Source organism: Panicum hallii, chromosome 9 (genome assembly GCF_002211085.1).
Source record: "Panicum hallii strain FIL2 chromosome 9, PHallii_v3.1, whole genome shotgun sequence".
Classification (NCBI taxonomy): domain Eukaryota; kingdom Viridiplantae; phylum Streptophyta; class Magnoliopsida; order Poales; family Poaceae; genus Panicum; species Panicum hallii.
In genome coordinates, this window is record NC_038050.1 from 11,817,404 (window position 1) to 11,834,533 (window position 17,130).

Here is a 17,130-nt window from a genome sequence, read left to right on the forward strand (position 1 = left end):
GCCCATGTTTAATTGGAAGATTCAGTAGTAGTAGGGCCTTTTCAGGCTTGTTGAACTTCTTCTTCTAGTATTTTTTTTATGATTCCACAATTTCTGTGAGAACCGCCCAATTTAACACTATTTTAAGCGAAACCGTCGGTTCTTATCATGAAGATGAGAGTTAACTCGCGTTCGCACCAATGGTGCGCCACGGGTTAACCCACATCTAAACTACCAAGGACCAACTTAACTTTTCGCCGAAAATAATATTAAACCCGGTAGTCCCGGTATGTACTCCAACATATGCCCAAGATCATGCACATGCACATACCGTCACAAGCTCATACATCACCAATGATCCACAAAGAGAAGTTTTAAAACAAAGTTAAGCAACTAGTCATTACAACATTAATTTAAGGAAGGGTTCCGAATCTGAAATTTAAGGTTCAGTAAGGGGTACAAGCCTCGAGCTCACAAATAACATAGAAAGAGATAAAAAATCATAGAGTTTAATGTTTATCATGATAATCCCAAGTATGATACGCGGCGGAAAATATAACGATAAATAATAATGGCGTCTTGCTCAAGGACACCATTGACCATATTGGCCTATTCCTCGCCCGCGCCGGGTTCGGCGGGGTAGAAGTGGCCAAACACCACTTCCGGCTCACCCGCAACTTAGTATAATAAAGCAACATGAGTACAAAGGTACTCGCAAGACTTACGCGAATAATTAAATCAAGGAATATGCATATGAAGGCTCACAAAAAGGCTTTAGGGTTAAGTAAAATTAATTAAGCATGAGCTCCCTAATTCCACCATCTAGTCTCGTAGCATTTTAATTAACTTTCCCAACCCACCTCAAGTTTTAGTTAATTAGATAACTCAATTCCTAAGTATCAACATGAGGTAACATGAAACCCACCACATGACCAAAACTTCTACGAAGATTTCGTAGGATAAAGAGTTTGCTCATAACCGAGAGCGCGGCAATTCGAATTGATTCAATAACCTTGCAAGGGTGTACATCTTTACCTACACGACACAAGGACCATGCGACTCACCCAACCGATCACGTGGGGTAAAAGGGTACTCGCATCAACCTTTTCCGACAAGTTGTAACCGTTGAACATCACGCCTAACTTGCGCGGAGAGTTACCTAGGTCCACCGGGGACACCCCTAAGCCTCTCTACAAAGCCCTATGGCCACGCATCTAGGACCGTGCATCAACGATTAGAACTAGAGGGTAATCGGTTTATCCACCCCATGAATGGATATGTGGTAGCACGGTAAGTGCTCAATTTCCGAGGTCATCCACGGACGGTCCTTAACCAATTCGAGCGGACTATGCCTCCGAGACTCCTTTCCCTATGCCCTACCTTCCGCTCGAATTAAGACATAACCATCTCGCTAACCCCTTTTTCGAACTTCCGACAATAGTGGATAAGCACAAATATACTAGGAGTGGTGTAGTGAGTAAAGTGATCATTATTCCGATGTTTCTTGTAAACTAAGACCAAGTCTAAGCGTGACTAAGCCTTTGCTAGGTTATTTAGTTGCTACTACACGTGACAAGGATATGAGAGCGAAAACAAGGAAAGTCATGACAAGTAAATAGGATTGACGATGCAATAATTCAACATATAGAAAGTACATATATACCCATTGAGATAACTAAGTCTAATCAAGTTAAAAAGAGTCAAGGGATCATGCTTAGCTGCTTGCCTTGGTTCTCTTCGGGTTCAACTGCAAACTCGGCTCCCGGCTCGGTTTCGACGGTTGCGGAGAGCTCAACGGGTTCGTCCTCCGAAGTCTCGGTCACTATAATGTATGAATAAGATGTGTGCATTAGAATGATGCCGATGACATGGAATGAGATGGCATGATATGAAATGGAAATGAAGTACCACTCAACACAAGGAGGCACGCAAGCAATGTACACGAAGCTCGATCAATAAATTAAATTCTAAGCCCGAAGGCGAACTTACTCACACAACAAATAGCAAGAATAAATCATGATTTTATTTCTGCACACAGGGGATCTCAAGAGAAAATCATGAGAGTTGAATTTGCAGCCCAATTAGTTTTGTGGAATCACTTATATTATTTACAATTTTAAGCTACTAGAATCAAGTTAAATCTTAAAAGCTATGCAAAACATTTTCAAAAATCCTAAGAAAATTACCAGGGGTACAAGACATGATGACAAAGATAACAGAATTGGATTTGGAATTTATCATTTTTCAAACAAAATTTATTCATTTTACAAGCTTGCAGGCAGCAAAACCAAAAATGCATTAAAACCCTATCTAACAGCCTAGGAACATTTACACAAGCTGCACCATGAGGTAAAGCATTTCACAAGGAACACAACAATATTTTAGTTTTGACATTTTTAGGGCCTTAAATAAAAAAGCTAAGCAATTATCTCACTTTATAAAAGGAAATTCATAAATGTATGTACAGGATTTTAACATGGTGGCAGATCAGGTGCAAACTAGAGTGTCCGTGCAAACCCGTGCAAACCAACTAACAAAATTCGCAAAAAATTCTCAAAAAAATTATGTATATACTTCATAGACTACTCTACCACTGTATAAAATTTCAAGTTCAAATTCATCATATGTTAAGAGATACAAAAAAGAGAAAGTTTTAAGAATTTTCTCTTTTATTTATCTCTTAGAATTTTCTCTTTTTAGTATCTCTTAACATATGATGAATTTGAACTTGAAATTTTATACAGTGGTAGAGTAGTCTATGAAGTATATACATAATTTTTTTAAGAATTTTTTGCGATTTTTGTTAGTTGGTTTGCACGGAGTTTGCACGGGCACCCTGGTTTGCACCTGATATGTTGCCTTTTAACATGCTTGAAAGTAATTTTTATAAGTAGATCTATTACAGAGGAGTCAAAAAAAACCAAATTTCATAATTTTTGGAGACCTACAACATCTTCTATGCGTTTTACAAGATTACAACACAAATGAACAAAATAAAACACGCTAAAAACTGCTAGGGCCACTCGAGCCGGCACCCATCAGGCGTGGACAGGTGGGCCCGAGGGGGCCGGGGCCGAGTCAAGGCCAGCCACGGCCTTGACTCGCCGCATACGCGGCCAGGGCGCGCCGTGGCGCGGCCCGCACGTGAACGCGCGACGTCGCGGCGGCCGGTACGGGGCCGCAGCCCAGGGGCGCGAACGCGCACGGGCGGAGCGCGCGCGGGCAGCACAGCACGGAGGAGGCGCTCACCCGCAGCGCGGACGAGAGAGGCGGGGCGGCGGATGGCGGGACGGCGGAGAGCGGCGGCGGGCGGAAGGGGAGGCGGCAGCGGGAGGAAGAGGGAGAGGCGGGGGCGTTAGGGTTCAGGCCAGGGAAGGAGAATGGGCGCGTTTGAAACGGGGAGGGGAAGAGAGAGTGGCGGCGCGCGGGAAAGCGAAGGGGCGGCGGCCACGCTGGCCCAGCCAGCGGCCGCCGCGTGCGCCACCGCGCGGGCGCCCAACGGGCGCGGGCGGAGGCGCGGGAGATGCGGAGGGGGCGGCTGACGCGCGGGCCCGGGCGCGTGGGAGAGAGAGAAGAGGCTGACAAGTGGAGCCGGGGAGGGAAAATACCCGAAAAGGAAAAGCCCAACATCAAAAATCTAAAAATGGTACTTCCCAGGCTTCAAAATTCACCAAAATTTTACCAAAGCTAGATCTCACTACCAAGAACATAATGAAACAACAAACACTCAAAACTCCATCAAAAATCGCCCACAATAGTTCATCCAATACTGCAGTTTTCAAACCTTCCAAGAATTTTATGGCTCGGAAGATGCATCTAAAAATTGAGGAAAAATATCTACAAAACACTATTTGAAATCTAGTATTTGAATAAAATCTTTGGGGGCACAGTCACATAGCAAAATTTGAACTTGCTTCACAACTTACACTTAAATCACACAACAAAATGGATGATCACTATGTAATTAAATGCATGTGATGCTCCTTGATGCTTGGATGATGCTCATGATGATGTTTTTAAATTTTTATCCACGTGGTTTAAATTTTGGGTCGTGACAATTTCAAAGAGCCTTCAATTAATAAGTCAAGATCACCATGTATTCTGAAAGTTTTTTCTAGTGCAGTGCGCGAGAAAAGAAGTTCTTTTCTTCAGCAGGTATTGTTGCAAAACGGGCGGGGCGCATGGCCCGGAGGCACGCGCATGGCGTAACAAACTGAAGCCGTCAAGCAATTCTCCCGCACCCCTCAAGGAGAGATGCAACTGACCAACCGTGGCAGCGTGCCATTGTTGTGTGCATTGCATCCATGAGGGAGATCAGGGACTGGGCGTCCCTCGAGGGCGGGCTGCTGCGCGACATCTTCCTCCGCCTCCCGGCCGACGCCGAAGCCGTCCGCTTCCGCCGCGTGTGCCACGGCGGGCGCGTCGCCGCGGGCGCCGGCGCGCCCGTGCCCCGGCCGTGGTTCGCCCTGCAGCCCTCGGGCGACGGCCCCGCTCGCCACGCCGCTGTCGTGCGGCCGCGGCTCGCCGCCGCCGCGTCAGGCCCGTCCGCGCGGACGCCGACGCTGCCGTCACGGGAGAATGGCCCCCGGCCTCCGCGATCAGGGGCGCGTCGCGCGGCTGGCTCGCCGTGGATGAAGGCAAGCGCTTCCTCCTCAGGGACCCGTTCTCCCTTGCCGAGGTCCCGCTGCCCGCCTTCGACGCCGGGTACCAGATGTTCGACGTCTTCCTCTCCGACGACCCCCTCGCCGCGCCCGGCAGGTGGATGGCGTTCGCCTTCTTCAGGAGCGCCGACTATACCAACTTGGGGCACGTGCTCGCCTTCTGCCGCCCCGGCGACGCCGAGTGGGCTCGTTTTGACGCGGACGACGACGGCCAGGTAGGCCAGCAGATTCGGTTGTACCGGGGGCTCGAGTTCTTCCGGGGGCGAGCCTACGTGTTCGTCATGAACCCCGGCAGGATCGCCGTCTGCGACGTCGAGGCGCGGAGGCTCGTCGTGAGCTCGGTGCAGCTGCCGCTACCACCGGGTGGGGAGTGGGAGTGGCAGGAGTGCCTAGTGGAGTGCGGCGGCGACCTCCTGGTCGTGCAGGTGTGGCGGCGCCTCGAGCTCAGGCTGTCCTCCTACTGCATGGGCGGCCGCATCTACAGGGACAGGGTCTGGTTCTTATCGAGCCTGACCAGGGTCGTGTTCGACGCGGGCGGCAGCGGCATGCCAGTGGCGTCGTCGGTCGTTGCTAGCACCGGGGACTACGCCCTGTTCGTGGCGCCGCAGGGCCACGCGTTCGCGCTCCCGGCGAGCGGCTTCCCCAGCGTCAGGCCTAGCTGCGTCTACTTCTTCGCCACCGACCCGACGAGGAGGGTGGAAGGGAGGGTCGCCATCGATCTGAAGGCCGATCGCGCTCGAGTCGACAAGTTTGTCCGGAAGCTGCCCCTCGCCGGAAACTGGCGCATACTCTCTTGGTTCTGCCCCCGTTCTCCGGTGTTGAACACGACGCCGGCGCGCGGGCGCAGGTGATGCAGGGCAGTCGTAGTCATTTCCGTTTCGATGTTGCTACTCTAGTTTCGTCTCCGTATCATCTCTCTTTCAGAACGTTCTTTTATTCGAGATAATGTACTGTCCCGCTTAATTATGAAGTACTTTGGTTTTCAAAAGTTATGGGGCGCTGTTAGACTAATAAAAAACCAGAGTCTACCCATATTGTGAACGACCAATGTTCAAATCAATAGTCTTCTAGATGTTTTCTTTTTCGAGGGGTCTTGTCTTCTAGACGTCGAATGTAAATTCGAAGAGCCATGTCACCCGCTCTCACCTATTTACCCAATGGAACTCATGCGTCTACCTCCCAACCAAATAAGCATTTCTAACCCCAAGCGAACCATTTGTTCAAGAACTTCACATGCCACGTGCCAGCTACCTCCAAGATTCTATCACTGATACGTGGGGCATGCTGCCATGCTGGATTCTTCTCCGGCGCAAACAGCCTTCGTTTTTTGCGTATTCTTGAATCAGTCTCAGTGAACAGTTTTATGGTACTATTGACTAAACTAATAACTTATTAATTGTGTCTGCTGAGTGTTACGGGAACGAGACTCCTTTCTCTCTCCCCGTAAATTGATGATATGATGTAGAATTTAATGCTATGAAACTTCGATTAAAACTGGCCTTACACCTTCTCCGGCTCTAACTCCCATCACCCATCCTTCTCCACTGTTAACTGTTCTCATCTGTTCAACTCCACTATCTGTTCATGTCAACTGTTAAATCCATATCCACAGCCTATTCCCGTGTTGGCTAGACTCCCTACTTGCGACTCTACCCAACTCAATCATCCTTTGTTGTAGAAGCTAGTGGCGTTGTTCCCACCGTGTTCTCACGCGGTCACGCCTACCACCAGGCATTACTACAGTTGTTGCCACACTAAACTATTCAAATGTGTTTTGGCCATCAATATCTTCTAGATATTTCAAATTCATTTTTTAAATAGTATGGCTAGATTTTTCTTCAACGATAGTTTTAAAATATTAACATATATTCTATACTTTAAATTTGTTGAATAATAATACTTTACTATCGGGAGTGACTAGACATTTTTGTTTGAGTTTCAATCGACTTTTTTGGACAAGTCTTATCATGCCACGTAACAGTGTTGGGTGGGTAAAAATCGAGTGACAACAAAACAATACTCAATCAATTTAAGGGGGAGCAACAAAATTCAAGCTAAAACCGAACCAACTTACCCAGCAAACACATGCCTGGAGGAGCCTAGCACAATACAAATCACGAAGGTGCGAGTAGCAAGGTTAGCGTCGACAAGGTAGGCAACTAAGCAAGTGTACGTGCGTTGTCCAGCCTGCAGGGCATCATGCCTTCAATGTCGGCGGCAACCATGCTTGCCGGCCATGCGAAGGCTTAGCATCAGCGGCAGGCCGCGGCAGCAGAGCAGGAGCACCGTAGCTGCTGGGTGTTGCTTGGCTAAAGAGCAGGACGCCGACTGGTGCACGGCGGCGCATGGACGGCCGAGCAGCGGGCAGGTCACGGACGGGAAGGCTCGAGCCAGCAGCACCGCCATGAGTTGCACGACGAACATGGCAGCTGAGAGGTGTCTCAAACTCTCAGTCAAGATCGGTCAGAACTGCAATGGTAACCTTAACTTGAGGTGCGACGGATGGGGCCGTTGAAATCCAGTTGCAACAACATAAAAATTTACAAATATAGATCATATACAAAACAATAATAGAAATTCAAAAATCAAGTGATGACAAAACAAAAACCTCTGCCCTCTTTGCGAGCGCAATTTGGAAACGGCTCTGCACCTGGTGGCTGAATGCCCCTATTTCAAACAGGTCTGGACTGCTATCTCGGCTTGGTCACGTTGCCCTTCAATTTCTCCAGCCAACTGGCCGTTGGACCTCGATCTGCAGCCTTGGTTCTACCAGCTTTGCAACGCTGCAAGCCAACAACAGAAGGGGCTCGGCACTCCGATCCTGCTGACTCTTTGATCTTTATGGCGGGAACGTAACAACAGAATTTTCAGACAGGTGGAGGTTCCGGTGTCCAGGTTCATGGCCATCCTATCCTAAAGGAGGACGCTAGACTTTGGGTGTTTGCTAGGGCAAAAGATCTCGGCTCTCTAGTTGATCAAACCATGCGTGAGTAGTAGCTCTGCTTGCTCGGGCCTTCCCAGCACCCTGCCTGGGAAGGAAGTTGTATTAGTTGTAAACTCTCTTTCTTCTTATTAATGAATGCTGGACAAGTTGTCCAGGTCTTTCAAAAAAAAAGCCAATCGGCTGATAAGCAAAATAAAATCAATCGATGATGGGCTGGGCCGCATTCAACGAAACAACAACAACGACAACAAATAAATACATTCCAAAAGCAACAAGTGATGGACAGAACAAAAATCGATTGATACCATGGAAAGAAAACACTCGAGTGTTGTTTAGGAATTCCTTTACTATCACTATTTCAGACGATAATTAGGTTAATCACAATGGGGGTTCATGGCGAGTTTTATGGCATTAATTATCATAACACATCATCACTGATGTAACGAGGGAAGAGAAGAAACCAGTTTTATCCTCACGACACTCTGCTAACTCGTTTCCAAGACGTTAGAAATAGCGTGAAACGACCACTGTGACCGCCGTTGTTTCATGAAGGATCCCGTGCACCACTAGATCAACTAGCATTTAATTACACTGGTTAGTTTTAGAAACAGTGAAATGAAACTCTCCATTGAGGCATAGTGTTCCATTCATCCCCTAAATTGACGTGGCATTCTAGGGACGTGGCATTCTTGGAAACAAGTATACGAAACTCACCATTGTGAGCCTTATCCGAGGACCACACGGAGTAACAGCGACCACACAGAAGTTCATCACAATCCTAAATCTTGTTGGATTGAAGGTGCACAAACTTCAATACGATCCAACATGTGCAATTCCGCATATTTTCCTCAAGAATCATTCTAACCTATAAATAAAAATATTCTAAGAAATTAAGCAAGGTATCAAACAGATGCTAGACTAACTAGAAAGTCGTAATGGCAAAGGAAAGATTAGAGAGCAATCCTCAAGAAAACATTGCAATAAGAAAGTGTAATCGTTAACCAAAAGGATATAACTAGAGAGCATCACGACAAAATGACCACAGGACAAAACCTAATAATGACTCAACAACAGTGACTAGTAGTTGGGGAAGAACCAGCCACGGCGCGCCCACCCGGCCGACGAAGCGGATCCTCCCGTGCCGTCGTCGGGGCAGATTGTCTCCTCACGGCGCGCCCACTGGTTCTCCAGGTCCAGCACCCTGACGACCCCGTCCGGGTGGCCCTGCCGATCGACGAGGTAGACGCAGTTGACGCGGCACGCGGGGAACTCCGCCGCCGAGAGCGCGAACGCGCGGTTCCGGCCTAGGAACAGCGCGTTCCAGCCGAGGTCCGTCTCCCTCACCAGCCGCACCCGCCCGTCCCAGAGCCACTCCACCCTGTGCACCTCGACCGCGCGCGCGTCCCCGCCGCCCTTGCTGCCCCCTTCGTCCACGGCGAGGCCCCCCATGTCGTCGTCCGAGTTGTAGGCCACGTCGTCGTGCACCGAGACGAGGAGCAGCTGGCCGTCGCACTCCACCAGGTGCGTCTCGACGACGCGCCTCCCGCCGCCGCCGGGGAGCTTCGGCTCGTCGTCCGAGCCGTCCGCGCCGTCGTCGTCGACGCGCTCGAGCGGGATGACCGCGGGCGCGCCCCCGTCGGCCTCGAGGACGCAGATCCGGGAGCCGAAGGCCACGTAGAACCGCCCGTTGTAGTGCTCGACGCCGGCGTAGCCGGGCGCGCCGAAGTCGAGCCGCGCCCACGCCCCGGCGGCGGAGCTGTAGTACGCGAGGGACGTGGTCGGGAACCCGACCGCGACCGCCGACCACTCGGCCGCGGCGCCCGGGTCGGCGGACAGCACGACGGTGGTGACATCGAGCCACCTCTTGAAGAAGCCGATGGGCGGGAGGCGGACGCGCCGGCCGGTGACGGGGTTGACGAGGACGACGGCCTTGGGGCTGACGCTGGGGTCGGAGAGCGCGAGGTACCCGCGGGAGGAGGAGAGGTACTCGAGCCCCGCGGGCACGCCGGCGTCGAAGGGCCGGAGGAGGCCGGCGCCGGGGGAGAGCCAAAAGGACGAGACGGCGCCGCCGCCGCGGCCGGAGCGGTCGGTGCGCGAGCCGACGAGCCAGGGGCGCGGGCGCCAGGCGGCGGCGGCGGCACCCCAGGCCGCGCAGACGGCGCGGAAGCGGACGCGGTCGGCGTCGGAGGGGAGGAGCGCGAAGACGGCGAGCAGCAGGTCCGCCGGCAGCGAGGACCAACCCCTGCCGCCCTTGCCGCCGCCGCCCGTCATGGCACGCTGCGGCGCCGATCGACCGCCGAGTGGAGCGGGGGGCTGAGTGGTTAGGCTATCGCACGAACCGATTGACTCCTGCAGCGGCGTCCGCGCCTGGCTTGGCTGGGTCTCTTTCACGGACAGGGTGGGTTCGCTTGCGGCTGGCCTGCCCCCGAAGCAAAGAACGGGGAGGAAAGGCGGGCGGGCCAGTCAACATGCGCGGCCGCCGGTGCGCTGGATGCGAATTGGCAGAGGTCCCCCGTCTCGGGTCGGGAGGGGATAATTTCGCAGAAACGCAGGACCCGCGCGTGTGATATTTTCTGTGTCTGTGATCTCCATGTCATTTTGACGTGTTCCTGGGATCGCAACGTGTTTCCAAAGTTCTATTAAGGCCGAGCGAAAAAGCCCACTCCGCAGCCCGGAGCCTTTCCAAACGGGCAGCCACTAGGTATGAACAGGAACCGAATCTGACTTGGCCGGATCAGCAAGGGAACTGCCTTCGTCCAAACAGGCCGTTACCCGATGATAAAAAAAAAAAAACAGGCCGTTGCCCGTGAGATAAACCGTCGCGTGCAAAAGGCAGAATGAATGATTAAACAACTTTGGGGGTTTTTGTGTTTGTCAGCATCAGCGGTCAATATGCTGTCTACCGATTTCATGATTTGATCCTGTGTTTTCGGTGAATTATTCCAAAAAAATCTCAGCAGAAAAATCCCTCACCCCGAAAGTTCCTGATGCTGCCAATAAAATACCGCTCCCTAGAGGGACCTCTTCGCAAAAGGCGGCTGCCTCCTAAAGCGAGCTCCCTTGCCGTCCCTTCCTTCCTTCCCCTGGTTTCCCGGCCGCCGCCGACCACGCTCCAAACCCTAGACGCCCCCCACCCTCCCGCCGCCATGGCCGACCCGCGGATGTTCCCGTCAGGATCCGACGACCGCGCCGAATCCTCCGACGCCGGCCGCCGGCTGTACAACCCGTACCAGGACCTCAACATGCCCTACAGCTACCGGACCCTCTACGACCTCCCCACCTCGCCGGAGTTCCTCTTCCAGGAGGAGGCCCTGGCGCAGCGCCGCTCGTGGGGCGAGAACCTCACCTTCTACACGGGCGTCGGGTACCTCTCCGGCGCCGTCGGCGGCGCCGCCCTGGGCCTCCGCGACGCCGCCAGGGGTGCCGAGCCCGGGGAGACCGCCAAGATCCGCGCCAACCGCGTGCTCAACTCCTGCGGCAGCTCCGGCCGCCGCGTCGGCAACACGCTGGGCGTCATCGGCCTCATGTACGCCGGGATCGAGAGCGCCATGGTCGCGGCCCGCGACCGCGACGACTGGATCAACAGCGTCGCTGCCGGGCTCGGCACCGGCGCGCTCTTCCGCGCCGCCAACGGCCCGCGGTCCGCCGTTGTCGCGGGCGCCCTCGGTGGGGTCCTCGCCGCGGCCGCCACGGGGGGCAAGCAGCTCGCCAAGCGATACGTGCCTGTCATATGATCGTGTCTGTCTGTGTGGTAGCTATGAAACAATCTGTCGGGAAAAAAAAATCGAAGTGGTCTTTTTTTTTTTGTTCGTGTTATGTTCTTCAGGCTAGCAACTCCATCTAGGAAGGGTTTTACCTTCTTTGAATGATAATCCATGCTGTGCTAGTCACTTGAGAGCATAGAGTCGGGATGGAAAATTTTGAGCTGCATTGCAATGTAACACCATGCTCAATGAAAGAACATGCATTGTACTGGCGTTGCTGAGCAATAAGAGCTGATCCTTTAGTTGAGTCTCGTGTTAGCCTGGGAAATTTTGCCGTTGTGCTTTTCGTTAAGAAAGAGCTGTAGTGTGCCAAATATGAATTGCTAGGTCCTTTGATCTGTTCTTTGTGCCCTTCTGTCGCCGGATCTTAATGAAATCGTCAATTGATAAACGATCGACATCTTGAGTTTGCAATTAGTGTCATCTATCTTTGAAAGTTTGCAAAACAAAGTATGCTGGTTTGACAACATTTCCTGCATACATTGTTTTGGTGAATGTGAAAGAAAAATATTTGTTTGATCTGATCAACAGTTTGTGAGCTGAACCTCCAGGTTGAGTGATGGACAGATCTGATCTGCTGCTCTGGTCTCTTCCAAAGAGCATTTGGTATGTAACATGGAACCAATTTGATTCAGAAACACGGAACTACGGAGTAGGTAACAAGCTGCGGTGGTATATGGGGAGACAGGCTGAATGTCTCCATTCTGCACCTTTATTTTTTTCCCAGGCAATACATACCATTATCGGCTAAAATCCATCAGCGACAGAAAAAAAAATACTGGTGAGAGGGAACAAGTTCACGAAAAAGCCTTCAACCCTTCATAGAGATTATGTATCAGACAGTAAGATGAGAAACTTTTTATCAATTACAGCGCTAAATGACCTTGAATGAAAATGTTGTACTACAGTGCGGCACATCTCGTGTAAAGTGTCACTATCACCACAGAAAACAGGAAATGAGCATAACCGCAGAACCACCGTATCTGATATGAGACAGAAGATGGAGACAAACACCTATGACAGCCTTCTTACATTACTCAGCGTTTGCATCCAAAATGGAGGATACATGCTCCATCATACTTTTGGCATTTTGAATACAAATATCGACCCTATGAGCAAACATAAGGGGCAAAAAAGAAAGGGAGAAAAAATAGGGGTGGCTATGCCAAGATCTACTCTGTCGTGTATAGCTCAGTAGTCAAGACTCAGCTACATCATGTTCATTGTCCTGACAAAACTGGAAACTGCATGAGCACCAATCCTAACAGACACACTAACCGAGTTCCGTTACAGCCTTCTGATGTTGATCTTATTCAGCATCCTTGTGGGAAGAAGTCCAGGATTGGGGCCATTTTGATCTCCGATTCGCTTCTGTGGTTATGTTGTTTTCTAAGGGTTCAGAGGTTCATCTTCTCCTGTCATCTCTACCACTTCTGCAAGAAATTTAATCCAACAGTTAGAAATCGATAAGACCTGCAACCAATGTTTTTAAGTCGTCCGACTAATCGCGCTTATCAGTCCGCCAGTACCGATCATGCCCACCAAGACGATTATCTCGGCTAGAAGTCTGGTCATCAGACTAATCGTCGACTAACCATGATTAGTTGTCCGATTAGCATGGGGACGACTAGTTTACAGCAAGTTTTGGGCAACTTTTGGGCCATCGGTGGTTTTGGCGTTTTGGGCCGGTAATTTGGTGGCCCATTAGTGAACGAGTATTCTAGTATAATGCTCTTTTAGTCTACTTCACAAATCAAAACTCATAAATGACTAAGTTAGTGACAATCTGACTATCAACATTATCTTCATTTTTGCTTTAAACAGTATACTATATAGCATATCAGTCCTGGATTATACAGGAAGACTAGACTACGACTAGTACCGACTAGGCTTGACTAATCGGACCGATTGACGACCAATCATCTTATCGGTACTCTTACGACTAGACACGATTGTACGATTTGAAAACATTGCCTGCAACTGATTCAAAGGTGGAAAAAATGGCCTTGTAGTAAATAGAGCAAGGTGAACATACTTGTCGACTTGTGAAGATCAGAAACAACCATTAACCGCCTCTGCAAGATTGCTGCCATGAAAAGGAAAATGGAGCACATGCCAAACATGACAGTGATTGGGAATGCATTCACCTGCAGAACAAAATTTGTAGGAAAAATATTATTGAGACAAGTCACCGTATATCAAACTTTAGTGCAACTTTTATTTATCCACATGTTCCATTTGAGCAAGTTTATGGCTTCCATGAGCTCCTCCAAGTTTAGTAAACAAAACACACGAGTCTGGAAATTAAGGAGGTTTGTTTGTTGCTTACATTGTATAGTACCACACAAACAAACAGGTTGAGTGGTATGCGGAAAAAATTCATGATTGTGCTTCTTGCCTCCTCTGGAATATATTGAGATCTCATCTTCATGATTGATGGCCAGAATATACCAACACATGACTCAAATGTACAGAAACCAAGAAGCTGCAGACAGCCTCCTAATGAAATGCTACCACCTTTCTCAGAGGAGGGAGGTACTAGGAACTGTAGAGCATAAACAGGCAACATTCATATCCATATTCTTGAGAGAGAGAAAGAGAGAAACAGAACATTGTGATCAACAGACTTACATTCGTCACAACAGGGAGGCAAAGAGTAAAGGCTGATACTGAAAACACAATTTGCATATAACCTTCAACCTTCAGTTTCCGAGCTAATAGACGAGAAGCAATTGAGCTACCCAGCATCGAGGACAGCATGAATGTAGCAAATATGAAGCCATGAGGAATTTCTTCATCATTTGGGCTCAGAGCAGGAGTCCACAGGAAAACAAAAGTATACATTGAACCCTCAAACAATGACTGTATGGCTCCAAGCAATGCAATCTTTTCATCTGAAATTTCATGAGAGGTCCTTCCATTGTCAATGTTAAGTTCACTAAATTTATTAAACCACTTTCTATGCTAGGAAGGTTAAAACTACCTGAAGCAATGGCTTTAGCTGCAACCTTGAACTGGGTCATCAAGTCCTTGCTGTCAGATGAATCTCCATAGTTCTCACCCCATGATGATAAGATAATTGCCATTCCTATTGCTAGGAAGCAAGCAGCGGCATCAAATGGAGCCACGGGACCAAAACCCATGTTATCAGCAAGAAAATTTGCAAAGAGCCCGGCAACAATGGCGACTAGACCATTGCCAAGAAAGATAGCCTTGGAGAATGTTATGGACAACCATTGTGGATCAAATCCTTTCTGTACAGTAACAGCATAAATTTGCCCATTGTCAGCAATAGTAAAAGGGCTATCTCTGTAGGTACTGACAAAATAATGCTATCATTCACTTATCGTTAAGAAAAAAAATGCAATGTTACTATAAGCAAAAAAAGAACAAAGCATTGCATTGAGGTACAGACAACGGACTTCCATACTTGTACATATCCGTACAGAAATGGACTAATTATCAGCAGGGACAACAACTATATCCTGAAAAAATAATTGAACTGGGCCACAGTTTCAATTGATGGCCTGTTCTGGTAAAGCCATGTGAGATAGTCCAGATCTGCCAGCAAGGGCTTCAAATCAAACAATAATAGAGTGCTGCCAGGAAGACTGCAATACAGCGAGTCACTGATGAACCAGCAAGCCTAGGATCCTGATGCAATCAGTGTGTTCTGTTATGCACCTACACTTCACTACATTGTAGTTGCATTTTAATCCAGGTGTCTTAAATTTTCTATTACCACAAAAGTCATTTTATAATAAGCTATCATGGACCAGCAGTCAACCTCCCTAATACCTTGTATTTTTTTAGCTTCAGTCAACCTATGTACCAACTAGCGGCAACAGATATACACATAACCAAAAGAGCAAAAGAAGAGTTCGTTGGGATTGGAGCTAATAAACCACAGGCCATCTCCAATGTATTAGTATCACTGTGGAGAGAGGGATCTGCGCAGGTACCTTGTTGTGCTCCGCGACGAGCCACGACTCGAACGCCGAGAAGAGCAGCGACGTGGCAATGCCTCCGAGCACGCGCCCAACCATCAGGATCTTGTACTCGGGGGAGTGCTTGGTGAAGCAACTCAGGATGTAGCTGATGCAGTAGGTGACGCACGCCCTCTTCCGGCCCCTGGCCACCCAGAACCCATCAGTCCCAGCACCGCACCCACCGAAACACAACGAAATCGACGCGGTTCATCCATCACGGAGTCGTGGGGGCCACGCACTGCTTATCTGCGAGGGATCCGACGATGGTGCCGAAGAGCATGGAGGAGCCGAAGCCGGCGATGAAGAGGCGGCCGATGTCGCCCTTGTCGAAGCCGTACTGGCTGTAGAGGTAGTACACGTAGGGGCCCTGCAGCCAGTCCCCAGCTGCGCCATCCGCCGCGGAGCAGCAGCGTCAGTAACCAAACCAACAAATCAACCGTCATTGCGCCCTCCAGTCCAGATCTGGGGGGGAGGCGCCGCCGCGAGGCAACGGGGATTCGAGACTAGGGGAATGGGTGAGGGTGAGGAATCAGGAGGGGGGGCGTACACATCATGAGGGAGTACACGAGGATGTAGTTGTTCTTGAAGGAGTTGAAGGCCGGGGAGGTGGCGACGCGGTCCTTGCCGGACTTGCCGAGCTCCAGCGCCGCCACGACGGCGGAGAGGGCGCCGAACACGAGGTAGTAGAACACCTCCATGGCGTAGCGGGGCGGGGCGGGGCGGAGAGATCGCGAGCGGTGGGGAGGGGGAAAGGGTGGTGGGATTTGGGGGTTGGCGATTAGTTAGGATTTATACGGCGCACCGACTGGTTTCTCCATCGTCGTTTCGAGTATCGACGGCGTGGGCGCCGAGGTGCAAGGCACGGAGGCAGGGCCGCAGCGGGGGCTGTGAGCGCTCTCTGGCCCTGTGGTGTGTGCCGTGTGCGCGTGCCGAACAGTTGGCTGGGCCCCTGACTGCCAGCTGCCAACGATTTGGAACTGCAAATCAAATTCGCTAGTACCGATTTCAAAATGTCTATATTAGACTATCTCCAACCGCCGTTCTCTATATCCTTCTCTATATCCTTCATTTACAGAATTCTCTATAAGATTCTTTTCTTTATATCTCATTTCTCTCCAACAACGTTCTCTAAATCTCATTCTCTATACATTAAACCCTATATTAGAAATGTATTTTGTTCCAAATTTTTGTACGTACGTATCATACCTCAAATGCTATAAATATATTTTATTTTTATTTAATTCAGTGTTTAAAACATAAAGAAAAAATAGAGAAGAGGAGAGAGAATCTCTATATATAGAGGAAACCTGTAGCGTTCTCTATTTTAAAGGACCATTTAGAGAACGCTGCTGGAGCAGTAGAGAACGGAATCTTCTCTATATATATAGGGTAGAGAACGGACGGTTTAGAGGGCACCGTTGGAGACAGCCTTAGTATTCTCAATATGTTCCACTGTATTTCTATAATGTTCTTTATACTGGTTTTGTACAATTGAGATGGATGAGAAGAAAATAACAATGTGATTAACCAAAACAACATTATGGTTATATATTGCAAAAAGAAAAAAAATCCGTTTCACAACGTCAGGCTTGTTTTCTGCTTGGTGTTGATTTTCTCGGCCAACATATAATGATCTAAGTATATATTCTACCTCATGATCTTCACTTTTCTTCATATGACACAATTCGTTTAGAATTGATTGATGGCACCCTCGCTTCCAACTTCCCCCTCTCACCAATAGGGCTCTATTATCGACTTTGCAACCGTAAACATTTTGTTGAAATGGCACACAT

The 17,130-nt window shown here is 49.5% G+C and overlaps 4 protein-coding genes across 4 annotated transcripts; 2 read left to right on the forward strand and 2 right to left on the reverse strand.

Moving 5' to 3' along the window:
- Nucleotides 1-4,283: 4,283 nt before the first annotated feature.
- Nucleotides 4,284-5,491, forward strand: LOC112872786. The gene is made up of 2 exons (XM_025935835.1): nucleotides 4,284-4,522; nucleotides 4,582-5,491. The coding sequence occupies exons 1-2, from the start codon at nucleotides 4,284-4,286 to the stop codon at nucleotides 5,489-5,491; spliced, it is 1,149 nt and encodes a 382-aa protein (XP_025791620.1).
- A 3,026-nt stretch (nucleotides 5,492-8,517) lies between these two features.
- On the reverse strand, nucleotides 8,518-10,396 carry LOC112877380. The gene has a single exon (XM_025941677.1). It carries the CDS (start codon nucleotides 9,853-9,855, stop codon nucleotides 8,662-8,664), a length of 1,194 nt encoding a protein of 397 aa, XP_025797462.1. The 5' UTR covers nucleotides 9,856-10,396; the 3' UTR covers nucleotides 8,518-8,661.
- Nucleotides 10,397-10,536: 140 nt separating this feature from the next.
- Nucleotides 10,537-11,664, forward strand: LOC112877381 (mitochondrial import inner membrane translocase subunit TIM23-2-like). The gene has a single exon (XM_025941678.1). The coding sequence runs from the start codon at nucleotides 10,572-10,574 to the stop codon at nucleotides 11,316-11,318; it is 747 nt and encodes a 248-aa protein (XP_025797463.1). The 5' UTR covers nucleotides 10,537-10,571; the 3' UTR covers nucleotides 11,319-11,664.
- A 685-nt stretch (nucleotides 11,665-12,349) lies between these two features.
- LOC112872640 (molybdate-anion transporter-like) lies at nucleotides 12,350-16,241 on the reverse strand. Its single transcript, XM_025935705.1, has 8 exons — nucleotides 15,885-16,241; nucleotides 15,577-15,721; nucleotides 15,311-15,479; nucleotides 14,332-14,602; nucleotides 13,980-14,242; nucleotides 13,678-13,893; nucleotides 13,384-13,495; nucleotides 12,350-12,781 (listed from the first exon to the last, which is right to left on the reverse strand). The coding sequence occupies exons 1-8, from the start codon at nucleotides 16,033-16,035 to the stop codon at nucleotides 12,738-12,740; spliced, it is 1,371 nt and encodes a 456-aa protein (XP_025791490.1). The 5' UTR covers nucleotides 16,036-16,241; the 3' UTR covers nucleotides 12,350-12,737.
- Nucleotides 16,242-17,130: the final 889 nt, after the last annotated feature.

What these genes read in the sequence shown, in the direction of transcription:
- LOC112872786 (XM_025935835.1), top strand. Translation starts at nt 4,284, where the DNA reads ATGAGGGAGATCAGGGACTGGGCGTCCCTCGAGGGCGGGCTGCTGCGC. An exon ending in GCCGCCGCCGCGTCAGGCCC is followed by an intron (nt 4,523 to 4,581) that starts GTCCGCGCGGAC and finishes CTCCGCGATCAG; the next exon opens with GGGCGCGTCGCGCGGCTGGC.
- LOC112877380 (XM_025941677.1), bottom strand. Translation starts at nt 9,855, where the DNA reads ATGACGGGCGGCGGCGGCAAGGGCGGCAGGGGTTGGTCCTCGCTGCCG.
- LOC112877381 (XM_025941678.1), top strand. Translation starts at nt 10,572, where the DNA reads ATGCTGCCAATAAAATACCGCTCCCTAGAGGGACCTCTTCGCAAAAGG.
- LOC112872640 (XM_025935705.1), bottom strand. Translation starts at nt 16,035, where the DNA reads ATGGAGGTGTTCTACTACCTCGTGTTCGGCGCCCTCTCCGCCGTCGTG. An exon ending in GGATCCCTCGCAGATAAGCA is followed by an intron (nt 15,480 to 15,576) that starts GTGCGTGGCCCC and finishes CTGGGTGGCCAG; the next exon opens with GGGCCGGAAGAGGGCGTGCG. An exon ending in TTTGTGTGGTACTATACAAT is followed by an intron (nt 13,496 to 13,677) that starts GTAAGCAACAAA and finishes TTTGTTCTGCAG; the next exon opens with GTGAATGCATTCCCAATCAC.